The 27,501-nt window shown below is 43.1% G+C and overlaps 2 protein-coding genes across 5 annotated transcripts in view; one reads left to right on the top strand and one right to left on the bottom strand.

Moving 5' to 3' along the window:
- Positions 1-27,501, bottom strand: part of CTNNA2 (catenin alpha 2) — a gene marked incomplete at both ends in the record, with an annotated part of 953,627 nt that overhangs the window by 327,761 nt on the left and 598,365 nt on the right. The gene's annotated exons all lie outside the window — the stretch shown is intronic.
- Positions 8,359-10,211, top strand: LRRTM1 (leucine rich repeat transmembrane neuronal 1). Its single transcript, XM_084235551.1, has one exon. It carries the CDS (start codon positions 8,374-8,376, stop codon positions 9,940-9,942), a length of 1,569 nt encoding a protein of 522 aa, XP_084091677.1. The 5' UTR covers positions 8,359-8,373; the 3' UTR covers positions 9,943-10,211.

Raw genomic sequence — 27,501 nt, forward strand, 5'->3', positions numbered from 1 at the left:
CCTGTAAGAGTCAACCCCAAGAGGTTGGATTTTCCTGCATTAAGATTTTATCTTTATGTCAATGCAATATAGAGGTTTTTCTATTTAGCTCAAATTCCCTACACTATTTATTAGCTAAGAATTCAAAACAGTTAATAAATTCAATTTAATGTCTCCTTTATGAACCATGAAAAGTTCCAGACTATAGTAAAAAGGAGCATGTTTACAGTGTTATGTGGCATAGGAACATATTTCTATGTTCTGTATAGATCATCTTTTATATTTGACCTTCATCCACACTTGGACATAGAAAATTAGAGTATCCTAAAAGGAGTAAAAATAACAACTCTATCCTTAGTGAGTTTCATTTTATCTGCAGTAACAAAAATAGCAACATCTGGAAAATTTTATAAAACAAAATATTTAAGTGTCAGTATGTATCAGAGATATAACTTACTATAGAACTAAATTGATCCCATTATTTGTGTCTAAAATGGGGAGGGGAGACTTGCTAATACTAAGCAGAAGAACTAAAGCCATGCAGATACCCCTAAAAATTCTTGGGACCTGACAAAGCCAGGTTATTGGCACCAGCATCTGGACGTAGTACTTAAAATCCAAATCTTAAAATCACCCATTGACAATTGTATGATGAAGGATACAAATGGACCTTTAGCAGTAAACTTAATATAATACATATCAACATATGCTGATTTTCAATAACACTCACCTGAAACTAAAGTTAAACTTACCTGCAGACTGCAATTAAATAAATGTTTCCTAAGTTGTTCAGGCACTTTGGCTTTCTGGTGTTAACAGCTATCCAAAAAAGTGAATAAAACCATGAAAAACAGGGCCTCCCCTAGAGGTGCAGGCGGTTGAGCACAGTGCTGTGAAGCTGTGCGCAGCCTCTGCAGTGCCGATTTGATCCCAGCTGGCCAGGGAGATACCCACATGGTGCAGCAGATCTCTCCTGTCTTGCCCGCTACTCCCTTCAGCAGTGTGTTTCGGTCTGTCTGCCTGTTCTGCTTCCCACTCCATCTCTGGTGAATCTCTCACCCTCCCGCACATCTGGCCTATACCTGGGTTCTTGTATAAGTAAATACATAAATAAATCTTCAAAAAAAAAATGAAAAATATGATTGCTTGGATTGACATAGTGTATTGTGAGTCCTAAGTTTCCAATGGATTTTGTGATAGAGCAGAGTCTGGTGCATTTTACAAATACATTTAAACATTCTTACATGAAACTATTTTCAGACATTAACATCTCTGTGAAAATAATGCGGTTGGCCAACCACACAATAACATGCAGGAGTGAGATGCTCATGAACTGCCAGAAGGTCCCCACGTCCAACTCTCTCCATCTGCACTGGGAATTGGTCTTCTAGGAAGAAAGAGAGAGTGAAAATGAGAAGGAAGGAGGGTTCCAAGGCACCAGGAACAGCAAATTCAGGCAGGGAGTTAAATTTGTGTTCCAGTCAGATGAAACAGCCTGAACAAAAAGATGTGCCAGTTTGGCGTGCTGGAGTTTCTCAAGAAACTCAGCAAAGAGAAAACAGCAAAGGTATAGAAGATTCCAGGTCAATCTGGCATTATGTAAGAAAGTCTTTTAAAGGTTCCCATCTTTGGGCCTCCCCGGTGGCGCAGCAGTTGAACACTGGGTTGCGAAGCTGCCCGCGGCCTCTGCGGCGCCGGTTCAATCCCCGGCTGCTCCCCGGCCACCGGAGGAGGGTCCTACATGGCACACAGACCTCTCCTGCCGCCCGCTGCTCCCCTCAGCAGTGTACTTCAGTCCTTCTGCCTGCTCTGCTCCCCGCTCTGGCTCTGGTGAATTCTCTCACCCTCCCGCGCTTCTGACTGTACCCAGTGCTTGCATAAACAAACAAATAAAATAAATAAATAAATAAATAAAACATGCCTCTATAAAAAAAAATTAAAAAAAAAAATAAAGGTTCCCATCTTTGCAATAACCAATTTCAATTCTATAATAAAAAATTAAGGACACACTTACTCACACATGTAAGGTATATGTCCTTGTCTGTTAAGGCTGCTATAACAAACCACCATAGGCCGGATGGTTTAACCAACAAACATTTATTTCTAACCATTCTGGAAGCTTGAAAGTCCAAAATCAATGTGCCTATAGAGTTGGAGTCTGGTGACTGTCTTCTCACTTTGTCCTCACATCATAAAAGCAGACAGAGATCTCTAGTGTGTTTTTAGTGAGACTCTAATCTCATTCACAAGGTTTCTGTTCTCTAACCACATTCCAAGGGCCCTAACTCCAAATACCATTACTGTTGGAGGTAGATTTCAATATATGAGTCTGAAGGGAGTACAAACTTTCAGCCTATAATGATATATGTATGGATGAAGATGTTCACCCAAGCTATTTTATAATGGTTAAAAAACAGAAGCTAATCAGTAAACAAGAAGGGGATGGGGAAAATAAATAAAGCAGAATGGTTTGTAGCCAATGAAGATGATCCTATTAGATTCTGTTTGTACTCATAAAATGGAAAAATGTCAACAATGAACAAAAAGAAGAGCTACAAAACAATATGAGAATTTTAGAAAATAAAAATATATTAGAAATGACAAATTCTATAAGAACATATACTCAAAATTTAACAGTTTATCTTGGAATGCAACAAACCCCTTTGAGATCTTTTAATTCCTAGTCTCCAAAGATGTTTCATGTTCCTTTCAGTTCTAAAATCCTTTAATTATAAATTACTGCCACTATAAAGTAAATAGGATCAGGGACTAGATAGGTGAAGGTAAGCTGCTAATGAAGTTCAGAAGAATAAAAAATCACTGAAGATGGGGATGTTAAGATGTAGTAGGGGGAATTTGACATCATTTTTTTTTTAAGATCTATGTATTTATTGTGTAGAAGAACTGGGGTGTAGGTCAAAGGTGTAGGAGGTGAGAGGATTCACCAGAGACAGTGTGGGGAGCAGAACATGTGGATTTACTGAAATACAGTGCTGAGGTGAGCAGTGGGTGAGACAGCAGTGGTCTGCTGTGCCATACAAGGGTTAGCTCCCTGGCCAGGGCTCCAACTCAGGCCTCTGCAGTGATTTGTGTGATAGCACTGAAACTTAACTCCTAGCCACCAGGGAGATTGAGACCAATCTTGAAGAATTTAAGTGAAGCTAAGCTAAGCTGAGGAGAGCATATATAAGTTAGGTATAACATGTTATGATCCTAGTCTATAGTGGTACAAAGGAAACTTCTGGAGAGGGTCTCAGGATAGCATGACCGGACTCCCGAACCAAACCAGGTATTCATTGCAAGAATCAAAGATAACTGTTAAGATTTAAGTCCTAGAAATCAGAAGAATGAAGCAAACTAACATTTTCCATGCAGCATGGAAAGTTCTTCACCCACTTCCTTCCTCTCTGCAACACAGAGACTTCATTTGCCCCTGTTTACTTTTTTCTACCTTCATCCTTGAGAATTATTCTACTTGCATTTCAGTCCTCACACTTGTACTTATGCCTTCATGATGTCCACCCCTTCTGTCAGTGAGCCTACAACTTGAGCCCTCAAACAACTTCAAAAACTTGACTTCCTTCAAGAAACCTTCTAGTATAGGTTCTGTTTAAACTGTCAGCTCTTCTCTCCTGTATGTTCTAAAACATTTACTCTCAAGCACTGGGGAAAAGAAAAATACATAGTATCAGTGAAGTCCCTTAGTATCTGCATCTCTTTCTCACCTAAAGTTCCTGGGAGAAACAACTGAATCATTGCATTTCTTTGATTTTCTTCCAATACTCCTATCATTAATTCTATTATCCCCACATGGTAGGTGCTTCCTTAGTGCTATCTGTATTTACCATCTTGTTTTATGAGGAGGATAGGTATGACAAGAAAAAAAAAATACCTCTGCTCTTTAATTTGTTTCTCTTAAGTATGCCTCCGGAGAGAGGCCGTAGGGTCCTCACCTTCCATGCCCACATGCATCTTCAGAGGCATCCTGTAAATTGCCAACTGTGTGCCATGTGCCCATAGAAAAAACTGGGTTAATACTGTCCTTTTGAATTGTGACTCCCATTCTCCTCCCCTTCCTCCAAATGTTTCCTTTTAAAGAAAGGTATGGTTCACTGCTACTGAAAATTAAAGACAACACCATAAAGATCAAAGTCCAGGCTGGTGCAAACGCAGACCGAACATTAAAATCACCACTCGAATCTATCTTTTCTTGAACACTGCCAAAGACCACTGAAGGAAAGCTAGTCCCCAGAATGCATGTTCATTTCAGACTGTTTTCACTTAAAATTCTTAGTTCACAAAGTATTTTGACTAAAAAGAATAAATTTCAGTTGAGATGACATATGTATGCATTATGAAATAGATAACGTGACCCCTGTCCAACCCTGTCACAAAAAGTACCTAATAAAAGTAAGGGCTTATTATGCAAAGGTTCATTTATTAGGTCTAGAGGAAGAGAATTAATCATTATCTCTTCTCCAAGCTATACTTCTGGTCTCTTCAACTGTTCCAACCTCCCCTTTTCCCAGATGGTGTTTTGGCAATTAAATCACATTTTATGTACCCCTGAGTTTCTTCCCATTTGCTAAATCCCCATTTTCAAAAGCCTCATCCTTTCTTACCCCAGTTTCCCAATCACATGTTGGTCTGATGACTTGGTATGCTTTTCTGGATGCCTGCAGAGTCAAGAGGTTTGACAAGACATACACAAGCTTCTTCCCCATAAAGACACAGAAAATGTGAAGAGTGTTTTCAATATGTGTTAAGTGTCTCTGATTAGCATCAACCCTGAAGTAGAAGACGTTTTCCAACAGAAACTTGTGGTTAGCCTAGAAAAGAGGGATCAAGTCTACACTATTGTGAGAACCAGGTATTCTCACACAACAGGTAAAAGGAAATGAAAGAATCAAACATCAGGAAAAAGAGAACTTTAGGTGAGTTCTTCTGCCCCTCTTTTATTTAATAGGTTGGCCCCTAAGAAGCATGTAATTATAACTCATGAAAAACAGCCATGTCAACTTGCTTTGGTGACTCAAAAGTTGTTGCTTCTCAACTCAACTTTGCTGAAACACTTGATTCATGGTGTTCTTATTTAACCTAATTTGCATTGATTTAATCAGTGCTGGTATGCTTTAAATACATAATAAATTGGGATTCTGCAACTTAGATGACTTAGAATAGCTAAATTTCAATAAAGCTCATTTCAATCTGTTAATGTATACGATTCTGCCAAAGGGGTTTAAAATGTAGAAAAGATGCAAACTTGCCACATTAGAGGTGGGGAAGGTTTAAAGATACCATCCAGATGAAATGATTTACAGGAGAATAATGTGAAAAGCAATGTATACATATCTTAATTGCAGCCTAGATACATCTTCTACGTTTTGAGTAGCATACATAGAAGAAAACACACACACACACACACACACATGCAACAAATTTAATTGTATTCTCCTTCCTTCTTGCCAACACTCAACTCTTTTCTGCCACTCTGTACCAGCTCTACAAATCAAGTGACATCCAAAGTGGGACCTCTTCTTGCCCATTTGGCAGACTCCGTCACCACTTTGCCAAGTCGCCTGCATTAGAAGGATTTTCTTCCTAGCAGCCTTGGGGATTGGGTGGCTTGTACTCACAACACTTGCTGAATGGCTGGCCAATGTTTACCCCTGCCGCCCTCCTCCCTCCAACCCTTTTGAGTTTATGGCTCAATCAGAAGGCCTGCTGTCAGGAATAGTTGTCTTGGCAAGAGCAAAAACACTTGGTAGTGAATTGTCTATTAAAGTGTTCTGCAGCACCTTGGAGATGCCAGGATGAACCTGCAGGTGCCCAGTTCAGAGTTAGGTAGAAGTCAGGGTGGCAGAGAGGAAACCATTAAGAATGACAAGGGAAGAATAACACTTTGGTAGTGGGGCAGCAAAATAGCCATCTGTGCCAGTAATAATCTGTGAGATTTTATGTAATCACTTGTTGTCTCTGGGTCTCTGTTTTTGTCATGTGCAGAAATAAGGGGGTTGGTCTTCTAATGTCTCTTCCAGCTCCTCAGACAGCGTGTGATGTCTAGAACATTTTAGATTTGTTTTCCTTCCATTAAATGATGCATCTCAGAGATGAATGAACAGAGCAGAGAATAGATAAAAAAGAAAAAAAAAAAGATTGATTCATGTACCTGATCACATGACTTTTCCTGAAAAGTACCACCTCTCTTTGGTGACTTTTTTTTTGTCCACTATTTGGTCTCTAGCTCGGTTGGTAAGGTCTCAGCTCAGCTACCTGTCTCAAGTCAGGCCAATCTGTGAAGTTTCAGAATCCACCTCATCCTCATAAGAGTGAGTGCCACTATAGACAATGAACATTTATTTTCAATTCGTGAGAGGCAGAACTGGCGAGAATTCAAAAAGAGGAGCTGGAAATTCATATCTTAGCCTCCTCATCAAGTCCCTGGACATTTTTGTCAAAAGGTAGGTTTGCCCACAATCACTTCCAACAGGGAAGATTTTTTTTTTTTTTTTTTTTTACAGATGACCAACAGGTTCCTGATAATAGTACACAACACACACCCTCTCCAGACCAGCTGGAAGAAGAGAGCTCCCTGTAAGGACCCCATTAATATGTGATTATGAATGACAATAATCTGGCAAGGCTTCTCTTTATATTTAAGAAGACACAATTGAGTAACACTTCAAAGCTTGATTAGGGATGTTTCTATGGAAGGGATTCTTCATTAGAATTTAGCTCCCCCACCCCTGAGTACCTCCTCCTGGAGTGGGGCATTCTGCAGGGCTCTGTAATCACCATGCGCAGAAGTAGTCAGGGTCAGTCCTGGTCAGTGCAGCAAAATCCTTCTTTAATCCACCTGAGACCCAGCAGACAACTCTGGAGACTGGTGAATCCCCCTAGGAATCTCAGGCGAGATTCTCTGTACAGACATATGTTCCTGCCACACTGGGTCTCACACTACTGGGACCAGGATGGTTTCCCAAACCCGCTGGATTGGGAAGCATTTCCCCAATCCACCACCAAAAAGGGCTGGCTGACTGCAGAACTCCAGTGCCTGCAAGGGGGAAAAAAAAAAAAAAAAAAACCTCAACCAACCCCCAACCCCCTCCAAATCATTGCTTTCCTTTACCTTCTTTCAAGTTGCTTTTCTAAAGCAAAGGACCAAATGTTGATTTCTCTACAGATTCCTACGTCTCTCTCACACGTAGACAGCTTGAAAGGGGGTGGGCGAATATCCCCAAAAGGAAAGGGGGGGATAACAGAATATTTCAGTTTCCCACTTGGAAAATATCTTGTCGCTGATGATGCTACCCCATACCGTCATCCCCGCTCCCTCTTTTTTGAAATATGGACCAAAAGAAAAAAGCTGAAAGTGTTTTCCATTTCATCAAAGAGCATATATTACTTTAGTGTTCGGTAAAATGTTGGTTTTATGCCCACCCCTTTTCAATCTGCCCATGTCTGAGGTGCTCCGGGAAGACGCACAATCGTGAGCAGCTTACGACACTCAGTGAGCAGTAGGTGCCTGTGCAAGCTCGCGCCGCACACAGCCTGGCAGAGGGAAGGAGCCCCGGCGCTGCTCCCCGCGCCGCCGCCCGCGCCGCCCGCCAGGCATGAGCGAGCCCGCTCTCCGCAGCCGCCCTGGGCGCGAATGGCAGGCGGTCTCCGAGAAGTAAAAGGTGGCGCCGGTCAGTGGTCTTTTCCAATGACGGACATTAACCAGACTGTCAAATCCCGGGGAGTCGCGAGCCCCGAGTTTGGAGTTTTTTCCCCCACAACGTCACAGTCCGAACTGCAGAGGCAAAGGACAGCAGCAGGAAGGCGAAGCCCGGGCTCCGGCACGTAGTTGGGAAACTTGCGGGTCCTAGAAGTCGCCTCCCCGCCTCTCCGGCCGCCCTTGCAGCCCCGAGCCGAGCAGCAAAGTGAGACATTGTGCGCCTGCCAGATCCGCCGGCCACGGACCGGGGCTGCCTCGGAAACACAGAGGGGTCTTCTCTCGCCCTGCATATAATTAGCCTGCACACAAAGGGAGCAGCTGAATGGAGGTTGTCACTCTCTGGAAAAGGGTGGGTAAGACACTTTTTAATTAAATTCTTTCCCGAAGATTTTTTTCCTCCCTTTTCTTTGCTGCAGCATCTAACATGGACCAAATCACCACCTCTTTGATCTTTCCGTGGCTGTGAACTTTCTATGCTGCCCAGCTTTCTGCATGCTTAGAGGTGAACGTGTGGCTTTGGGGAGGGGGGACCCTTCTTTATTTCAATATATTTATTTGATTTTTGCCCTTTTCTCCCCCTCCCCCGCTCCCTCTCCCTCGGAATAAAATATGATGTAGATTTCTGACCGAGCGCTTCCAATGGACATTCTCCAGCCTTTCTGGAAAGATTCTCGCTAATGGATTTCCTGCTGCTCGGTCTCTGTCTATACTGGCTGCTGAGGAGGCCCTCGGGGGTGGTCTTGTGTCTGCTGGGGGCCTGCTTTCAGATGCTGCCCGCCGCCCCCAGCGGGTGCCCGCAGCTGTGCCGGTGCGAGGGGCGGCTGCTGTACTGCGAGGCGCTCAACCTCACCGAGACGCCCCACAACCTGTCCGGCCTGCTGGGCTTGTCCCTGCGCTACAACAGCCTCTCGGAGCTGCGCGCCGGCCAGTTCACGGGGTTAATGCAGCTCACGTGGCTCTATCTGGATCACAATCACATCTGCTCGGTTCAGGGGGACGCCTTTCAGAAACTGCGCCGAGTTAAGGAACTCACACTGAGTTCCAACCAGATTACCCAACTGGCCAACACCACCTTCCGGTCCATGCCCAACCTGCGCAGCGTGGACCTCTCGTACAACAAGCTGCAGGCGCTCGCGCCCGACCTCTTCCATGGGCTGCGGAAGCTCACCACGCTGCACATGCGGGCCAACGCCATCCAGTTCGTGCCGGTGCGCATCTTCCAGGACTGCCGCAGCCTCAAGTTTCTTGACATCGGATACAATCAGCTCAAGAGTCTAGCGCGCAACTCTTTTGCTGGCTTATTCAAGCTCACGGAGTTGCACCTGGAGCACAACGACTTGGTCAAGGTGAACTTCGCCCACTTTCCGCGCCTCATCTCCCTGCACTCACTCTGCCTGAGAAGGAACAAGGTGGCCATTGTGGTCAGCTCGCTGGACTGGGTTTGGAACCTGGAGAAAATGGACCTGTCTGGTAACGAGATCGAGTACATGGAGCCCCATGTGTTTGAGACCGTGCCGCACCTGCAGTCCCTGCAGCTGGACTCCAACCGCCTCACCTACATTGAGCCCCGGATCCTCAACTCCTGGAAGTCGCTGACTAGTATCACTCTGGCCGGGAACCTATGGGACTGCGGGCGCAACGTGTGCGCCCTGGCCTCTTGGCTCAGCAACTTCCAGGGGCGCTACGATGGTAACTTGCAGTGCGCCAGCCCGGAGTACGCGCAGGGCGAGGACGTCTTAGACGCCGTGTACGCCTTCCACCTGTGCGAGGATGGGGCCGAGCCCACCAGCGGCCACCTGCTCTCGGCAGTCACCAACCGCAGTGACCTGGGGCTCCCGGCCAGCCCGGCCACCACGCTCACTGACGGCAGGGAGGGGCAGCTCGACGGCACGCTCGAGCCGGCTACTGTGGCTCTCCCTGGCAGCGAGCACGCGGAGAATGCCGTGCAGATTCACAAGGTGGTCACAGGTACCATGGCCCTCATCTTCTCCTTCCTCATCGTGGTCCTGGTGCTGTATGTCTCCTGGAAGTGTTTCCCAGCCAGCCTCAGGCAGCTCAGACAGTGCTTTGTCACGCAGCGCAGGAAGCAAAAGCAGAAACAGACCATGCATCAGATGGCTGCCATGTCTGCCCAGGAATACTACGTTGATTACAAACCGAACCACATTGAGGGAGCCCTGGTGATCATCAACGAGTATGGCTCCTGTACCTGCCACCAGCAGCCCGCGAGGGAATGCGAGGTGTGATCGTCCCAGTGGCTTCTCAACCGTGCGCTACCAAATACGCCTGGGCGGCCGGGGCTGGCCGGCGAGCGCCAGGCTGGGGTCTCCTTGTCTGTGCTCTGATATGCTCCTTGACTGAAACTGTAAGGGGATCTCTCCCAGACACTTGACATTTTAGCTTTATTGTGTCTTAAAAACAAAAACAAAAACAACAAAAAAAAAGAAATAAAACACAACAAAACCCCCACCCCACAACCTTCAGGACAGTCTATCTTAAATTTCATATGAGAACTCCTTCCTCCCTTTGAAGATCTGTCCATATTCAGGAATCTGAGAGTGTAAAAAGGTACCAATCATTGATTTTTTTTTTGTAAACTAAAATGTTTAAAATAAAATAGCATTTACAGTTTTTACAGACTGGTGTAACCTAAATGAATTGTTACCTGTGTTAAAAGAGAAGCAACAGTTAAAACTGCCTTCACAGTGGGGGTGGAGGGGGAGGGAAGGGGGTACCCAGTGGCTAGAGGGAAAACTGAGAAATTTAGGAACAAAGTAGACTTGATTTGATATATTAAGGACAAACAAAGCTTATCAGGATGTCTACCCCTCATGAGTAAAGACTGGGAAAAAAAAAAAGCAGGATTCTATATTATTTGTATGGGGGTGGGATTTACAGTGAAAGCTAATCACCTTAAAAAAAGTGAAAGGTAGACTGAGGACTGAGTATCATTGCTTAGCCTTTAAGGCAGAGATCATTGCAAATGGCTTGTAATATGCAGCCCCAGACAGTTTGTGCTATGAACAAGAATCATTTTTGCACTTGATGTAGCCATCTTTCAAATCAATTAAAAAAAAAGATCTCACCCCCGAAAGCCACTGTTCTTAATTCTCCTATGCCTTTGATTCGCTAGACTTAGTAGCATTCATGGCCTCTTCCATGTCCTCCCAAGTGAAAGACCCGCTCAGCTCCTGTTCTCTGTGGTCTGACACAGGGAATAAGGCAGAATCCAAATATTCAGTGATGAATGTTGTGCTTCTGGAGCACATCTCTAAGACTGCAGCAAGCATAGGCTCTCAGCAGTGATGGCACACTCCTAGTTACTATGAGCAATGGTCATAAATCTTACCTCAGGATGTATGCCTAGAGGGTGATGACTTAAGCAGACTTCAGGGCAGAGGTGCTAGGGAAGTGATGTGGATGGGGTGGGTGGTGTTGGGGAAGATCATTTGCTTCTGTGTTTGCATATTACTGAGATGGAAATAATTTATGAACCCAGGATAGAAAAGCTGCCTCTCTTAAGACTGCCCTTTTGTATAATGCTTGTTTGCCCTGTTATTTTACTTTTTTTCTGTGTTGGGATCAGTGATTGTCTCTTCCCACCCTTCAGAGGTGTTCAGGTCCATTACTGAGGTTTAAGTTGTTTATTAAACTAAATTAAAGAGCACTAGCAGTTGATGGGTGCTGGGGAAGGGGGACGGGAAGAGTATGTGTGTTGGATGGGAGGCGTCTTTCACTAGCTTCCAATTTTAAGCAAATGTATGATTGAAATAAAATGTTATGGATGGCAGATGGTGAAAAGTGAACCAATGTTGTCCATGTCCAGAAGTCTTTCTCAGCCTCAGGTGCTCACCCTCAAGAAAGATACTGCAGACTGACTTTTCTTTTCTTTTCTTTTTTTTCTTTCTTTTTTTTTTAGAGAGAGAGAGAAGAGAATTGCAAATAGATAGCAGGAGGCAGGATGGGGGGAAAATACACCACTCTCTCTCCAAATGCAAATATACTCTGCCACCTACCTAAAGAGGCAAAATCAGCTGTTTGAAATGCAGAATGGCATCACCAGGAGGTTTACTTAATCTAAGGATTGGTAGTAGGTTTCTCTTCTACCTGTGGAGAAACCAATATGCCTAAAAGTATTGCTTCTAAGAGTCTCTTTCAAGAGAAATATTTTTACAAATATCTCCAAGATGTTAGGATGGGAAGGGAGCTCTACACATACACACACACACATGCACGCACACACCCCAGATCCTTCTTCCTGACCAGGAAAATTCATCTTCTTTGCCTATAATTAAAACGTGATTTTATGATACACAGTATGTACATAACACCTACTTAGGCTAGTGTTCTAGAAGAGAGGTGCTTTGTTTGATTACTTCAAGGAAGGCGTTTTGGATTTCATCTAAATATGATCATTTTGGGCTACTGTTTCACATAGCCTATATGTTGGAGGGCAGAGCTAGCAGGAATAGATTCTCTTGGAGATAGATCTCACATCTATAATTAAACCCCACTAAAGAGACTTCCTTCAGCATACCTTTTTGTGAAAAAAAAAAATCCCCAAATTGTGGCAACTTAAGTAAAGCTCCTTGGATTCCTTTGGTTTAATCTCCTCACACGAAGACTTCTGAATTCAGTGCCAAACGCTGCTCTGGCTTGGAGCATCAAGGGCTATGTTGGTGTGCTTATATAAGGAAACTTTCAGAAGCAAGTCTTTCTGGCAAACAGAACTAACTACAGGTTCCCCACCCAACCCTCCTTCCTAGAAAATACGAATATTAGAAACTGTAGAATTTATCTCATATTCCCAAGATGTTTTTTTTCTTGCATTCTTTTTTCAATGTGGCCATGAGAAAAAGTGAGAGTAATAGAGCTTTGTTTTATGCTGCCACCCTCCTCCCCCCATAGAGTCATACACCACATGTAGAGGAGCTGAAGTCCCTATAAATCTAATGAACACTGTAAAGAGGAATCTGTTATCAAAGACCTGGAGAGCAAATGGTGGCCATAGAAAACTGTGTTCTTACTTTGTGTATGTGTGTGTGTGTGTGTCTATGTCTGTATTTCTTTGTGTTGTGTGTCTTTGTAGGCAAGCAAATATGTTTTCTACACAAACAGGAATTTAGCTCACATCATTTCATGCTCATGCCCCTCCTGCTTTGGAGAATGGCAGGGGGAGGGAGAAGGGGAGAATAAGGGAAATCAGTGGTTTTAACAAAGGTTTTGTGACACTTGAAATCTTTTATTTCTCAAATTAATTAATCTTCAGGCTTCAAGAAACTTGCTCTGACCCCTCTCAGCAAACTACTGAGCATTTAAAGAAGAATCTAATTTTTAAAGATGTAGCACCTTTTTTATTGTTGTTGTTCTTCCCACAGAGGGTGCTAATCTCTCATCATCTGGGGCTATCTGAAAAGAATTTAAGGCCACAATTCACGTCTCTTCCTGGGCATTGTGATGGATTAACCCTCCATTTGCAGTACCTTCCCAGCTGATTAAAGTTCAGCCTTGGTATAGAGGTTTTCCAATATTTATAAAGAAAAAAAGGTCTTTCCCAATGACAAATGACACTCTCACTAGTTTTAGCCCTGGTAGTTTTTACGTAGCACCAGAAGGAGCAGATTAAATGAAACCGGCCTTTGGCAGCCCTTGATGCTTAGACTTCGGTCCTGATAGTTGAGACCACTGGCTCACAAAGTTCCTAGGCTTCTGAGACTCACAAAGAGAAGATTATTCCAGGAAAAGGAAACTTTATTTTAATCTGTCTTTTTAATTTGTCTTTTATATTCTCCCAAACTCCTCAGATTATCAGTGCCATACCTTTCCTCCCCGCCTTCAAGAAGTCAGACATTTGGTATGACTTAGCATCAACATTGCATTTATGGGTATGTGTAAGTAATCAGAGGGGCAAGTGCCACTTGTTATTTCTCTCCAGTTTACTAAGCAACTACACACAGATCTCTGGAGGCCTGGATTCCCGGGTTACATGAATCCACTTGTCAGCGAGGTGGCCACCTACTTTATCTGACATCGTCATCTAAAAGTGGGCACTGGTGGATCACCTAATCTGGTAAAATGAAAGATCAGATATCCCTCTCACAGAGAACATTATAGAAAGACCAGGTTTTATATCTGTTTTGAGATAGGATATTACACTGTTTCAGGGTAGTCTAAATAAACATCAATTTCTCATCTAAATAGGTGGTTATATTGGTTATTTGGGTTTGCCATGGAAGGAGTATAAAAAGAACAAGAAGTTAGAAATGTGACTACTAAGCCATCTTCTGAAATAGGTTTTGAGAGATGCTGAAGCACACACACACAGAGATCCATATACATATAAAACATATATAAACACACACCATAATCACATCACCTAATTACTATCCAGTATTAATTACCCTTCTACTTTCTCCTTTCATGATCAAGGAAAGGATCTGATAAAAGCAGCCATGAGGTAGAAAGGGCTGAGGTGGCCCATGGTATTTCCACAGGCAGGAGTTAATAAGTTGGTAGATGCTTTGCAAACTAAGGGGTCTTCTGGGTTCCTCAATCCACAGGAACGACTCCACCTGCTATCTGGTAAATGGCTGTGTATTCTTTTGGGAGTATGCTCCTAACTAATGAGTTCCATCTCAGGAAAAATATTTCTCCATTACAAAAGACTCTGATTTTTCCCCAGAATTCCATGGGGCAAATTTATTTCTGACTGGGTACCATCTCCTGGCTTTTTTCAATGGGACACAGTTTCTGAAGTTCTTTGTATTTTTTTTAGTCAAAGTGAAGGGACTAGTTATTATATCATTCAGGTTTAGCCAAGATGCAAATGAGAGAAAATAAAACTGAGTGAGTGGTTATCTGTATGGGAGCCTTTACCAAGAGCTAAGTATGTGTGGGAGGTACTAGGAATCTCAACTTTACATGAGGAAACCTTAGGCTTAGAGAGGTTAAGTACTTTGTGCAGTCACCCAGCTAGCAACTGGAAACACTGGCATCCAGGTTGGTGTTAACTACACTGTGTTTCTTCTGTCCTTCAATAGTTGTTCCCTCCATTCTTCCACACAGCAAAATACCGGGGACTGGACTGGCCATAGGGTACATCGCACCACATTCTTACTGGGTGACATGGATGCAATGATCACACCCAGGGGTATTTTCATCATGGCTGCATTTGCTCTGGTCTCTAGGAATTGAGAACACAGAAGTCTACCAGGAGAGGCAACTTCTCACAGGCTTTAAGGAGCAGATGTGTCCAAGTAATCATCCAGTTCACCTCTAACCCAAGGATTTGGGGTTCAGAGAGAGTAAGGTATGGGCATCCATGTGTCACTAATCAAGTTTCCCTCTTGATTATTAAATGAACTACTTCTTATTGGCAGTGGTTCTCTGCCAGGGGTAAATCTTCTACCCAGTTGGCAACTGGTAAAGTTTGGAAATATTTTTGATTTTCATGCATGGGAGCTAGGGTCCTATTAGCATCTAGTAGGAGGAGGTCATGGCCTGCTAAACTTCCTGCAATGCACAGAAAACACCCTCAACAAATAATTATCTGTCTCCTAATGCTGAGTGCCAAGGCTGAGAAGCTCTGCTCCATGGTATGAAGCCATCAAGTTCTCCAAGCCAACATGCTGTCCCCCAGCTTTGCTAGGATGGGTCTTTCTAATGAGTTAGGTTTTGGTTCACCTCGATCTACCCCTTTTTAATCTTCCTCTCTCTCTATTTTTTTTAAAGATTTATTTATTTATGCATACAAGAGCTGGGGTACAGGCCAGAGGAGTGGGGGATGAGAGGATTCACCAGAGACAAAGTGGGGAGCAGAACAAGCAGAATGACTGAAATGCATTGCTGAGGGGAGCAGTGGGTGAATCAAGAGGTCTGCTGCACCATGTGGGTTGCTCCCTGGCTGGCCGGGAATCTAACTCGTGCTGCAGTGGATGCAGATAGCTTCCTATGTTGCATCATAAACCTCACACCACAAGGGAGTCCCCCAATCTTCCTCTCTCTTGTCAGAAAACTGGAAGTCTAAATTAAGGCCCCTCAGGTTGTTTGCTAATCAGCAAGAGGACCTGTAGTTAGCACATGCTTCTTGAAAAACATATGGCAAAACCTAAATAAACTGGAACAAAACTTGTCAGAACCCTCAATTGGCCCACTTTTTCTTTAGGAATACCTCATTCAGGAAACAAAAAGAATCAACAGTGGATATTTAATTAACAAGAAGGAAATTAAGAAGCCTGATATTCATTCCAGGGGGTATTCTGCATGCTGAACAAATTCAGACCACCTCCCTATGCTTTCTACTTCTCCAGCCAAACCTGGAATGTCTCTGAGTATGTTTCCATTTTAAAAGTCAAGATCATCAGTCTAGTGAATGGGGTGGATATGTCCATCAGGGAAATGGTCTCACAGCTTAGAAACAAGATGGTCTACAGATGCAGACATTGTAAATTGATATGCACGTGGGACTAAGTAGGTGATATAAGTGAAGTTCATGTGTATATGGCAATATGAGAGAACTGGAGAGTTCAATTAAAAAGGAAACAGGTAATTCTATTCTTTGCTCTGTTTAATCTCAATTCTGAGGCTAGATCCAGTGGGAGAAACAGTATCCAAAAGTCAGGAGACATGACCTTTAGACCTATTGCTACTGCTGTTACTTACATGCTTTGGGCTCATCTGGCAGTCATCTTACTGCAATGAACCTTGTCTCTTTTCATTTAGAAGGATTCATCCAGATAGTCCCTAAGAATCCTTCTAGTGATGGGCTTTTATTTTACCATTTTTTCCAACAATAAAACATGAAACAAAAGTGGTTTTCAAGATAGTGCCACTTAACCAGAAAATTAAGTTTCCTTTGATTAATTCCCTAGGTATTTTGCTTCATCAGTCTTGCCTATGAATGAGAAAAGATACCTAAAACATTTCAGAGACAAGGAATTCAGAAAGGTAGGTGAGGACACTGGAAAACAAATGAGAAAGCACAGGAGTGTATAGAAGGGAAAATAGGGTTTTTAGAATGTGCAAAAAGAGACTAAAGGAAATCCTAGAGATCACACACACACACACACACACACACACACTCACCCTCCCATTTCAAATCAGAGACATAGGGATGGGCTATTCTGGGGATTGAATAGAAAAGGCTCAGGAATGCCACTGGGGTGAGAGTGGGACATCAGGGAAAAAAGTAAAGACAAATATTTGTACAGAACTTGTAAATAGACTTACAGTATTATAAGTGGTTACAGTAAATAGTAGGAAATCTGGGGCCTCCCTGGTGGTACAAGGTGTTAAGACACAGCACTGTCAAGCTATAACCAGCCACTACAGCATGAATTCTATCCCTTGCCAGGGAGCTACCCACATGGTGCAGCAGACCTCTCCTGTCTCGCCCGCTGCTCCCCTCAGCAGTGTCTTTCAGTCAGTCTGCCTGTTCTGTTCCCTGCTCTGTTTCTGCTGAATCCTCTCACTACCACCCCCACCGCGCCTCTGGCCTGCACCCCAGCTCTTGTATGCATGAATAAATAAATCTTTTAAAAAAATAGTAGGAAATCCTTCCATACAAGGAGAGAAAGAGAGGGAGAGAGGGAGTAAAGGAAAGGGAAGGAGGGAGACAGGGAGAAGAAGAGAGAGAGAAATGATAGTCAAGGTGAGAGCAGGGATAAGGGGGAAGAGAGAAAAAAAGGAACTAGAACAAGAGGGGAGGGGTTTCAAGATTTGTGTTTTGTATTGCCCCAATAATCATTGTAAGTAGCTGTGCTATACCAATCAACGACTCAACCCTTTTTAGTAATTTCTTTATGCTCATTAGCAGGTTAGCTATTTGCTTCTCAAAGAAATGTTGGAAAACCATTTCAAAACCACCCACTTTATGAGAAAAAATAATTCACTGTCCAGTTGTTATTTTCTTTCTCTTGCTCAGTAGGGAAATGCTTCTCAATCCTGGTTACAAGTTGGAATGATTGGAAACTGATAAATACTGAAGCCTGGGCCCCACCCCAAGAGGTTCTGATTTACTTGAATTTTTTAAAATATTCTTTCCTACCCTTTATTTTTTTTTAAGATTTATTTATTTATACAAGTATACAAGAACCAGGGTACAGGTCAGAAGGTAAAAGGGTAAAAGGATTCACCAAAGACAGAGCGGGGAACAGAACAAGGATACTGACTGAAATACACCGCTGAGGGGAGCAGGAGAGGTCTGTCCCGCCATGTGAGTATCTCCAGGGCCAGCGGGGATCGAACCAGCACTACGGAGGCTGCGACCAGCTTCACAGCACTGTGCTCAACCGCCTGCGCCACCAGGGAGGCCCTACTTCAATTTTTAAAAACTTCCCAGGTGATGCCAAATTTCAGCCAAGGCGAAGGCACGTTGAGCTAAAGGGTAATCAGAATTTCAATACATGCAACTCAGCAGTGCACAAGAGGCACAAGTCTAACCATAGATCTTTGAAAAGACATGGCTAGCTGTGCTCAGTGTGAAGCTATCCCAGAACCCAGAAGGAAGCCATCCCCAGCCCCTTGCACTGACTCCACCTAATGGGTTTGCTATTGTGAGAAAGACATGCAAATACAGATGCAATTGTAATTTGCTTCTGAGTGTTACTGTATTTTCTTTAATTCTCTCAACACTGTATCACAAGGCAGAAGCAAACATCTCTCATTTGAAAGGAGTTTCAGATTGGGGGAGGTTAAGGAGCTTATCCAAGGTCATTGTTGGGCCTGGCCCCTGGAAATGCAATTCTGTGTCCCTCCCCTTGCACTGCTTCCCCTTCTTTCTCTGACTGGTTGTATCATTAGAAGGCAGGGATGGGGCTGCTCAAAATACAGAAGGCAGTTAGTCCCCCTAGAGCTGTCCTAAGGACATGTTTGTACCCTCTCCTCCTCCGCTAGAGTCTGCAATGATCCAGTTTGGCATCAGGGTCCTGCCATGGCCCCTTGTATGTACCCCACTTTCACCCTTTACCTGACTCTTTCTCCTTTGTCATAGGCACCTTCACAATGCCCCAGAGACATCCAAGTGGATTCCAAAATTTCCCCAAATGCCCTGAACTCCAAAGTGTTCCCTTTATACTCAGCCCACTGCCATCAACTCCTTTGCCACCAACTCCTTAAGGACCAAAAACTAAATCCTTATAGAAAATAGATGAATGGATGGTGATAACAATTGTACCCAGACATTTTTTCAATTTGAAGAAAGATCTTTGAGGGAAAATAACCAAAGAAATTGTTCTATGCTAGAATTTTGGGTACTAAAACAGCTGGGTGCTGTGTAGTTGTGTAGGAGATCCTTCCTTGATCTCCTCAACTGAAAGAACACAGGCTATTGCTCATTAATAAAACCAGATATGCCAATAGTTCATAGGGTTTAAAATAACAGGGTAAAGACTGACTCTTTTAGCCTATTTTATCTACTTAAACCAAAGTCTTCCTTAAAAATCATGGATAATTAGAGCCTCCCCTGGTGTCGCACCGGTTGAACGCTGGGTTGCGAAGCAGACTGCAGCCTCTGCGGTTCGATCCCCAGCCACTGGCGAGGGTCCCACATGGCGCAACAGGCCTCTCCTGCCCCCCGCTGCTCCCCTCAGCACTGTACTTCGGTCCCTCTGCCTGTTCTGTTCCCCACTCTGGCTCTGGTGAATTCTCTCACCCTCCTGTGCTTCTGACAGTACCCAATGCTTACATAAATAAATAAATAAATCTTAAAAAAAATCATGTATAATTAGGTGCTACCTCAGGGTGTTTATCTTCAACTAAAATTTCTTAATTTTGTAAACCATGTGCTTCAGGGATCTCTAGCTCAGAATTTGGGTAACAGTGAGAAGGCTCAGTCAGTGGCAAGTGGGAGCTAAATTAGTCTGCCACAGAAAGGTCTGGAAAAGCCAAGTTACACACAATTAATGGAACAATGCAACGATCTGTCTTCAGCTGGCCAAAGCAATCCTGTCATTTGTCCCTCAGCTGCAGAACAATCATGCACTCTGACGTTGTTTCATTGTGTTTCTGCTCCACAGTGATTACATGTGCGGTGAGATCTGTATTTCCCTGCCACTGAGTCTGTGCGTGTTTTAAATCCTAAAAATAATGGTCCTTCTTGGAATTTAGCCTCACTCTTTTGCTTACTGTCTAAGTCACACAGATCCTTTTTTGGTACAGTATTTCAAAAATCATAAAACTATACAAACTATAAAGGTACAGACATATTTTGGGGAAGAAGAGGAGAAACCATGTTATAACTGAAATGCAGCGGAAGGCGACATCACTCAGATTTTTTTTTTTATAATTTTATCGATGAACTCATTCTACCACAGTAGCATACAATTTCTTGTTTAGGGATTAAGAGTATATGTGTTGAGAAAACAAAGAGAACAATTTAACATGAAAGTGAGCCATCAACAAGAGGATGTGCTAAGCATCTAGATTCACCAGCCTCACTGCAAGCGTGTACAAAAGATGTTTCCACCTCATCCCAATCTATTCATGAAAGGCAGCCTCCTTCCATGGGAGTACTTCGTATGTGTTGCACATAGTAGGTGCTGAGCAACCTGCTCAATCCTTAACATTTCTCATTTACACCCTGCAACGAATCATCATCCCTCCTTACCCAGAGAAATACTGATCTCCTCATTTTACAGGTCAGTAAACTGAGGCTTCAAGCAGTTCAATGACTTGTCCAAGCTCATTGCCCAGAGTGACTAAGCAGTGTGTCAACATGGACTCTGGAGACCCGATGCTTGGGTTCACATTCTTACTGAGTGGCTTTGAGAAGATACTTAACCTTTCTGATCCTTGGTTCCTTCATCTATAAAATGCTGATAAATTTGTTATGAGAAATAGGCTGTTGCTGAAAATTAAAAGAGCTATTCTTGGGCCTCCCCTGGTGGTGTAGGCGATTGAGCACCGCACTATGAAGCTGCCCGCAGCCTCTGCAGCACCGATTCAATCCCCGCCGGTCAGTGAGTGTCCCACATGGTGCAGCAGACCTCTCCTGCCTCACCCGCTGCTCACCTCAGCAATGCATTTTGTCAGTCTGCCTGTTCTGTTCCCTGCTCTGTCTCTGGTGAATCCTCTCACCCTCCCGCGCATCTGTCCTGTACCCCGGATCTTGTATAAATAAATAATCTTTAAAAAACATAAATAAATGAGCTATTCTTTGTAAAGGGCTCAGAGCAACAGTGCCCAGTGCTTGGTAGCTGCTAGTTTAAATGTTTTGTTTTAATAAAAGACAAATAAAATAAGCTCACATAGCCTGTGAGGGGTTGGGAATAACAGGGCCATTCATTATACGCCAAAGCCACGCAATCCTAGTTTTCTTCCTTAGTAGGAAGGGACTTACTATTATCATTATTAATAAGTAGTACATAAAATCTGAGTTCCTGATAGCACTGGATCTGAAAGGAGAGCTGACAGAGGCAGAGAGTAGAGTCTGGAGGCATCAAAGGCACATGCAGCTTCCTTCAGTTTGCAACTGGCTAAGGCCTTAGCTCCTACTGTCATATTTGAATTTTCTCTGGTTCTTAATTGGTTTGGCTTTGCCACTGCGATCAGGCAGCCCTGGTGACTTCCCACCACTGGAATATGCCTGTGCTCACCCACCCGCCGATGTACCCAAGTGGGTTTGGCACCAGTTTCCAGCTTCCACAAGAAATAAAGGCTGGTGGCCAGCTCGAGGAAGCATTGTTTATGTGAGTCTTTGGCAATACAGTGAAACTCATTTCCACATCTGAGCTATTTGCTATCTGTAGTCAATTCCTGAAGATGGAAAGCTACTACACAGCTTGCGATTGTTATCCAGCTCCCAGACTTTTATTTAATATCGGCAATATTAAATCATACTGGCCCCCGGGACACTAAGCATACATCTTCAGCTGTAACAGATTTGCTGGTGTTTATTTAAAGATGTTTTTTTCTCTGTGTACCAACAGCCACAATTTGATACTGCTCAAGTAAATGTAACGAAAGGAGAGCCCATCTGAGGCAGACCCTCTCCTTCAGGAGGGGTGCCCGGGGACAGAGAGGTGGAATCTGAGTTCCAGCTTTGCCACTAAGTTGCTCCTGGTCCTTTAAAACGATCAGAAGTCTGGGCCTTGCCCCCCTCTTTTCTTTAGTTGTGACGCCTGCCTTTCTAGTTCTCTGATTTGGCAGGAGTTAAGGAGGGAGAAAAAAGTAAAAGTAACTTCCAATACATTAATTTTTGCTGTTGCCTACCAACAGAGAAAGCTGTGAATACAAACTTCCCCCAAGAAAAGGACCCTCCCTCCTAAAATACTGACCCAACACCACAGACACTGTATTGTTCTCAGGAAACACATTGTTTTGCACCTAGGGAATAGGATCGTGAACAGTGAGTCTGTCCCAAGCTACTGTTCCTTTGGATTCACACCGGGATAAAAGAAATCTGTGCCAGCTATAGACAGGAATATTGGGAATACTTAGATCAAAGGAAAACTCCAACATCTGAATGCATACTACCATAGGGAGCCGCAGTTTGGGGAACTGAGGAACACTGTCAGTTTAATTGTGATATCTTTGCGGATTTGTTTTATTGTTTCTTTTCTCTCTTCCTTTCCCCTTCCTCCCCCCCTCTTTCTGTTTCCTACATTTTTTTCCTCCACCATCTTTTCCACTTTCTCCTCTTTCTTCTTAAAAAAAAAATTACTTAGTTCATAACTACTAGCGCTAACACCAGCATTCTCAATTCTCAAAGGTTCAACATTGAAACAGGGAATAAAAATTGGTCTGTGAGGAAAGGGGTGAAAAAAACCTTAACTTGTTGTATGTATAAAACATATCTATCTGTCTGTCCATCCATCCACCCATCCATCCAGCATATAGTAGATAAACAGATATACACTGTGTCATATTAAAATTTCAGTGAGGGGGTAATAAGGAAAATGTCTTACTAATCTCATTGGGAGAGATAATAAAAAATGTTTAAGAAATATTGAGATTGCCAATGATAGACAAGGGGAAGAGACAACAGCAAAAATGTAAAAGCATCGTGTAAAGTCACCAATTGAGGCTCTAGAAATTAAAAGGTGAGAGTCCTATGATATTGGAAACTGTGATTCAGAGTTTTTGAATAGTTTCATCTAGTGATTGGGGCGTATCAACCTCTCCTACCCTCAATACCTCCTAAAGTTGTGTTTACTTGGAAGTTCATGATGTATTAGGAACTGCTACTGGGTATGGAATTAGTAGACAGAGCTCTAGTCCTGCCTCTATCAGGCCCATTAGACAAATCACCACCTCTTTGGAATTCCCTTGTCTATAAAATTCAGAAAATAATCCTGTTGAGCCTCTTTGACCACGACCTGGTAAGGATCAAGTAAGTAATGATTTCAAAAGCTTTGAGGTGCTATATGCAAAGATTTATAGCCACAGCAGAGGAGGATAGTGCCGTGTGGGTGGCCATCCACACAGTGTGAGGGTCACATGCTTCAAACTCTCCTCCAGGGACTGACATACCTGCTACTGGTCACCACTCTGAATTAAGTCTGTCGTGTTTGTTTTGTCTAGTACATAGGTAGCAGGGAGACAACTGAACAGCCTGTTTCTTGAGGGAGGAGCCCAATTTCTTGGGAGGTGGTCTCTCATCATGGGGCACAAAGTCTGACCCAAGTGGGTCAAGCAGTCTTTGGGCAGGCAGTGACACAGTACTACAAATCTTGGCATGCGTGTCTCTAAAATAGACATACAGATGGTTGCCTTGCAGGTACTTGGGAAGATTATCAGAGATCACATGTGTTGAGGTGCCCATAATGCTGGATGATAACACATTCTTAAATAGTGTTAGTTCCTAGACTCAGTTACTAGCATGAAAGAGGTTGTGTTATACAAACATACATGGGGAACACATTTCAAGAAGTGGATTTCGAGAAGTGGCTATAAGAGGTTAAAGAGAACACTCAATTAGTAATGTAAAAATCATCCCCATAGAGGAGAAATCTAGAGTACAGATTAGCAACCGTAGAAAATGAGAGGAGAGATGGCACTCTATTAAATGACAGTCAGTTGGAACATACAGTTAAGAAGGAAGTTACAAAGATCCTCTCAGGTGACTGGCATTTCAAAAAAAAAAAAAAAAGATAATAATGATTCTCTCCAGGTCTGTCAACAGATAAAATCCAGAGTCCTCTTTCTCAGTCCACACCTCTCCCCAGCAACATACAGCCACTGCGAGAATCTCCAGAGAGCTAAGATTGAGAAGAAGGTGGGAACAGAACTCCACCGTGGTATACTCACTATTGTATCATATTACAGCCATCAAAAGTGCACGTGCTGTTTTGCTGAGCTTTCACACACAGACTACCGCTCTGGCCCCACATCTATCAGCAGGTGAGACTCTGTTCTTGGAACCCACCGCCAAGAAGTCCCGAATCGCAGCAAAATCCAGCAACACAGTCAGCAGCCAGCAGCCTGCTGGGCTCCTCTGGCTTATCCAGGGCTACCAACCCCAAAGAACTGCGATGAAAGCAGATGGGAAGAGGGAAAGGGTCTGTTTGTGTTTTTATTTTTTACCAGGCTCAGCTCTTTGGGAGAAAGAAAAGAAGAACCTCTCTGAGCTGGTGCCCTGCCAAGCTTCCTCCCCTCCCTGGCTAGTCCAAGCACTCCACCGTCTGTGCAGACTGCATAACAGCAATTTCTGGAAACACACCGAAAAGTCTGGGCCAGTCCAGAGGCAGTGGATATCTGCAGAGTGAGGTCTGGGGGATTTTATTTTTCACCTTAATTCTTTAAAAAAACTGCCAGCTCTTTGAAGAACATCTGTTATCAACAGTTTCTGTTTGTAAAATGAGAAGGTATCCTCTCTAGAGAAATTCCTGAGTCTTCTCTGTAGTTCAAATGCCTCTGTGACAGTTTGACTCACATTGTACAACTGTGGTAAATATTAAAGAATGTTAATAAAAATGAGATAAAACACCTACGAATGATTTTTCCCCTCCAAATTTTGCTTTGCTCACTACAAACGTTTATCTTGACAGAAAATTTACTTCTCTGATCTGCTTCATTTCCCAAATCAATTTTCCAACAGCAAACATAAATTTGTGGTGATAGTTAAGGGTTTTCCAGGCTCTATACTAAAGGAGTGTGGGCTTTCACCTGTTGGTTCTACCTTCAGGTAAATACTCCTCACTTACATTATCACTGGGGCACCCTGGACAGGAACTAAGGTCAAAAGCCTGGAAATGAGTTTCCAGGTTTCCAACATAAACAGGCTCGGACACAGGGAGATGGTCTGAGTATCAAGATCAGATCTTGAGGCGCTAATTAAGTCATTAACTAAGAAAATACTTGCTTAAGCCCAGATAGCCTTGTTCTCAAATTAGATGAAGCACTAAGTACATGCAATGCCTTTACATTGCACTGAATTTTGACCTGGTTACCACAGATTACATTTATACCTTACCAGAGGTGTGTGTTAAGCACACATTATGTGGTAAATGGATGCCCTTCTTTTTGTTGTGTTTGCTTTGTCCCCAGTCTTTAGGACTCTAGGGATGGGGAAAAAAAATTGGACTATGGAATAAAACCGACGTAGGTATGAGTCCACCACATACCAGCTGTGTGATATGGGGCAAGGAACTCAATCTCTATTAGTCTAGGGATTGTTTAAAATCTCTACCTTGAAAGTACTGGGGGGATTAATATTAATGTATGTAAAACATTTTGCATATTCCAGGCACATAGAGTGTTCAATTAGTGTTATAAGTATATCGGTATCATCACATCACCATTCTCGTTATCATCATTACTTTTGGTGCCAAATATACCTATTACCACTGAAGTATGTTTTGACTGTATACATAGTTATTCTTTTTTGCAATGCTATTTGCTTCAGAGTGGAATTCAATCTATGGATGTCACTAGATGGAATCATATAAGATAATATACGTGACAGCACTTTATAAGCTGTAAAGTTGATGAAACATAAGGTACTCTTTGAGGGTATTCCTGTATACACAAACTGATTCTTAGATGCTGAACTCTTTTCTTTCTCCCTCCCTATAACCATGCCTTCTCTGTCCTCCCCTTTCCTTCCTACTAATTCAAACTTTCATGATGATACATCCAGTTCCAGTTCCTTTTTTTATGCATACAAGTACAGGGATCTAGGCCAGAGGTGCTGGGGGAGAGGTGCTGGTGAGAGGATTCACCAGAGACAGAGTGGGGAGCAGAACAGGTGCATCTACTGAAATACACTGTTGAGGGGAGGCAACGGGTGAGACAGGAGAGGTCTTTTGCACCATGTGGGTTAGCTCCCTGGCCCAGGATCACACTCATGCTGCAGTGGCTGGCTATAGCTTGATAGCACTGTGACTTCACTCCTGCCCCAGCAGAGAGGACCCCCAGTTCAAGTTCTAAAGACATTCTCGAAGCCTTTCCTGAAGCCTCCAGCTTACTATGGTTCTCCCTTTCACCACCAGAAGGTGTGAGAACATTTGTATGCCCATGTTTTCCAGACTGGACTGGCCCAGATCTTCTCCCTGTCTGCATTATCTATTTATAAACCAGGTGTGTATGTTTTTGTGTCCCATTACACATTATTCATAATCAAGAGAGAATTCATTTGCATCAATGCCATTCAACTTTCTTTGCCCCATTGGTGAAACAGAGAGTGGAGCCAGGCCTTGCTCAAAAACTTTACAGATCAATAGGACAGGTACAACAGGACAGGTACGATGACCACCAAATGTGGAAAGGGATGCTATACAATAACATGGGTGCATTAAAACTCCTTGGAGGACACAGGAGAGAGTTTTCTCAACTCAAGGAATAGATAAGAAGACTTGACAAAGAGGGTAGATTATGCAGTGAGCCTACGTAGGTAGATGGGATTTGATGGGCCAAATGAAAGTATAGGATCTTCTGAGAGAACAATCTCAACATGCAGGAGCATGGATGGAGGCAAGTGAAAAGTACAGAACAGATACACTAGCAAGGTGCTCAACTACATGTCATGATTTGGTTTGTTATAAGTAGATACTTAATCAGTAGGCCAATGTAGAAGCTAATTTTGTTCCATTTCAAAAGGGAATACACCCTGTTTATAAAAGGATGAGTTAGTAAGAAAGCAACTAACCACTCTGCTTCTGCTGTATTCACTGCTAGGAGGAAAACAGAATCCAGATAAGTATTTCCTAAGACCTCCTGCAGGAAGGTTTTGCACAATCATTTAATTGATTATTAATAGAAGGAAGTATTTTGGAGCCGGTCACCAGAAAATCCAGAGCAGAGAGAAGTTTTATACAACAGTTTCTGAGGTTGGGAGGGTAATATGGTTGAAATCAGCAGGGATCTGGGGAGGTAGCAGGAACCCACAGAGGTATGACTATGTGGGGTTCCTAAGAAGGCTGAGTTATGTACACCAGTGGGCCTACTCAGAGAAAAGAAACTACAGTGATCAGACACGGCATAAAACAAGAGTTATATCAGCCTTTGTGGGTTAATCTGGACACAATGACTAGGTAAGTAGAGATTGCATGGACTGAAGATCAGGGCAACATTTCTGAAAGTTCTGGACCAATACAAGTCATCCAGGACCACTGCATAATCAAGAGGGTTTGGTAAGATTTAAAAATCCTTACAGTGACTGACAGTTAATTTCCCTGGCAAGAGAGATTTTGATTCCATTTTACAAGTAAACAAAAAGGAAAGTGAACCATCTTCACTCTTGTTGGTAAGTCAGTTTTATACCAATTACCTTGATTTTTATCACATAAGTCAAGTCTATATAACATCATGTAAACAGAATGGCTGAAATGCTATTGATATTCTTTATAAATTTGTGGCTGGAGGCTAAC

This window comes from Talpa europaea, assembly GCF_964194135.1.
Source record: "Talpa europaea genome assembly, chromosome: 6".
NCBI classification, from domain to species: Eukaryota; Metazoa; Chordata; class Mammalia; order Eulipotyphla; family Talpidae; genus Talpa; species Talpa europaea.

Coding starts and splice junctions, on each gene's coding strand:
- LRRTM1 (XM_084235551.1), top strand. CDS start 8,374: ATGGATTTCCTGCTGCTCGGTCTCTGTCTATACTGGCTGCTGAGGAGG.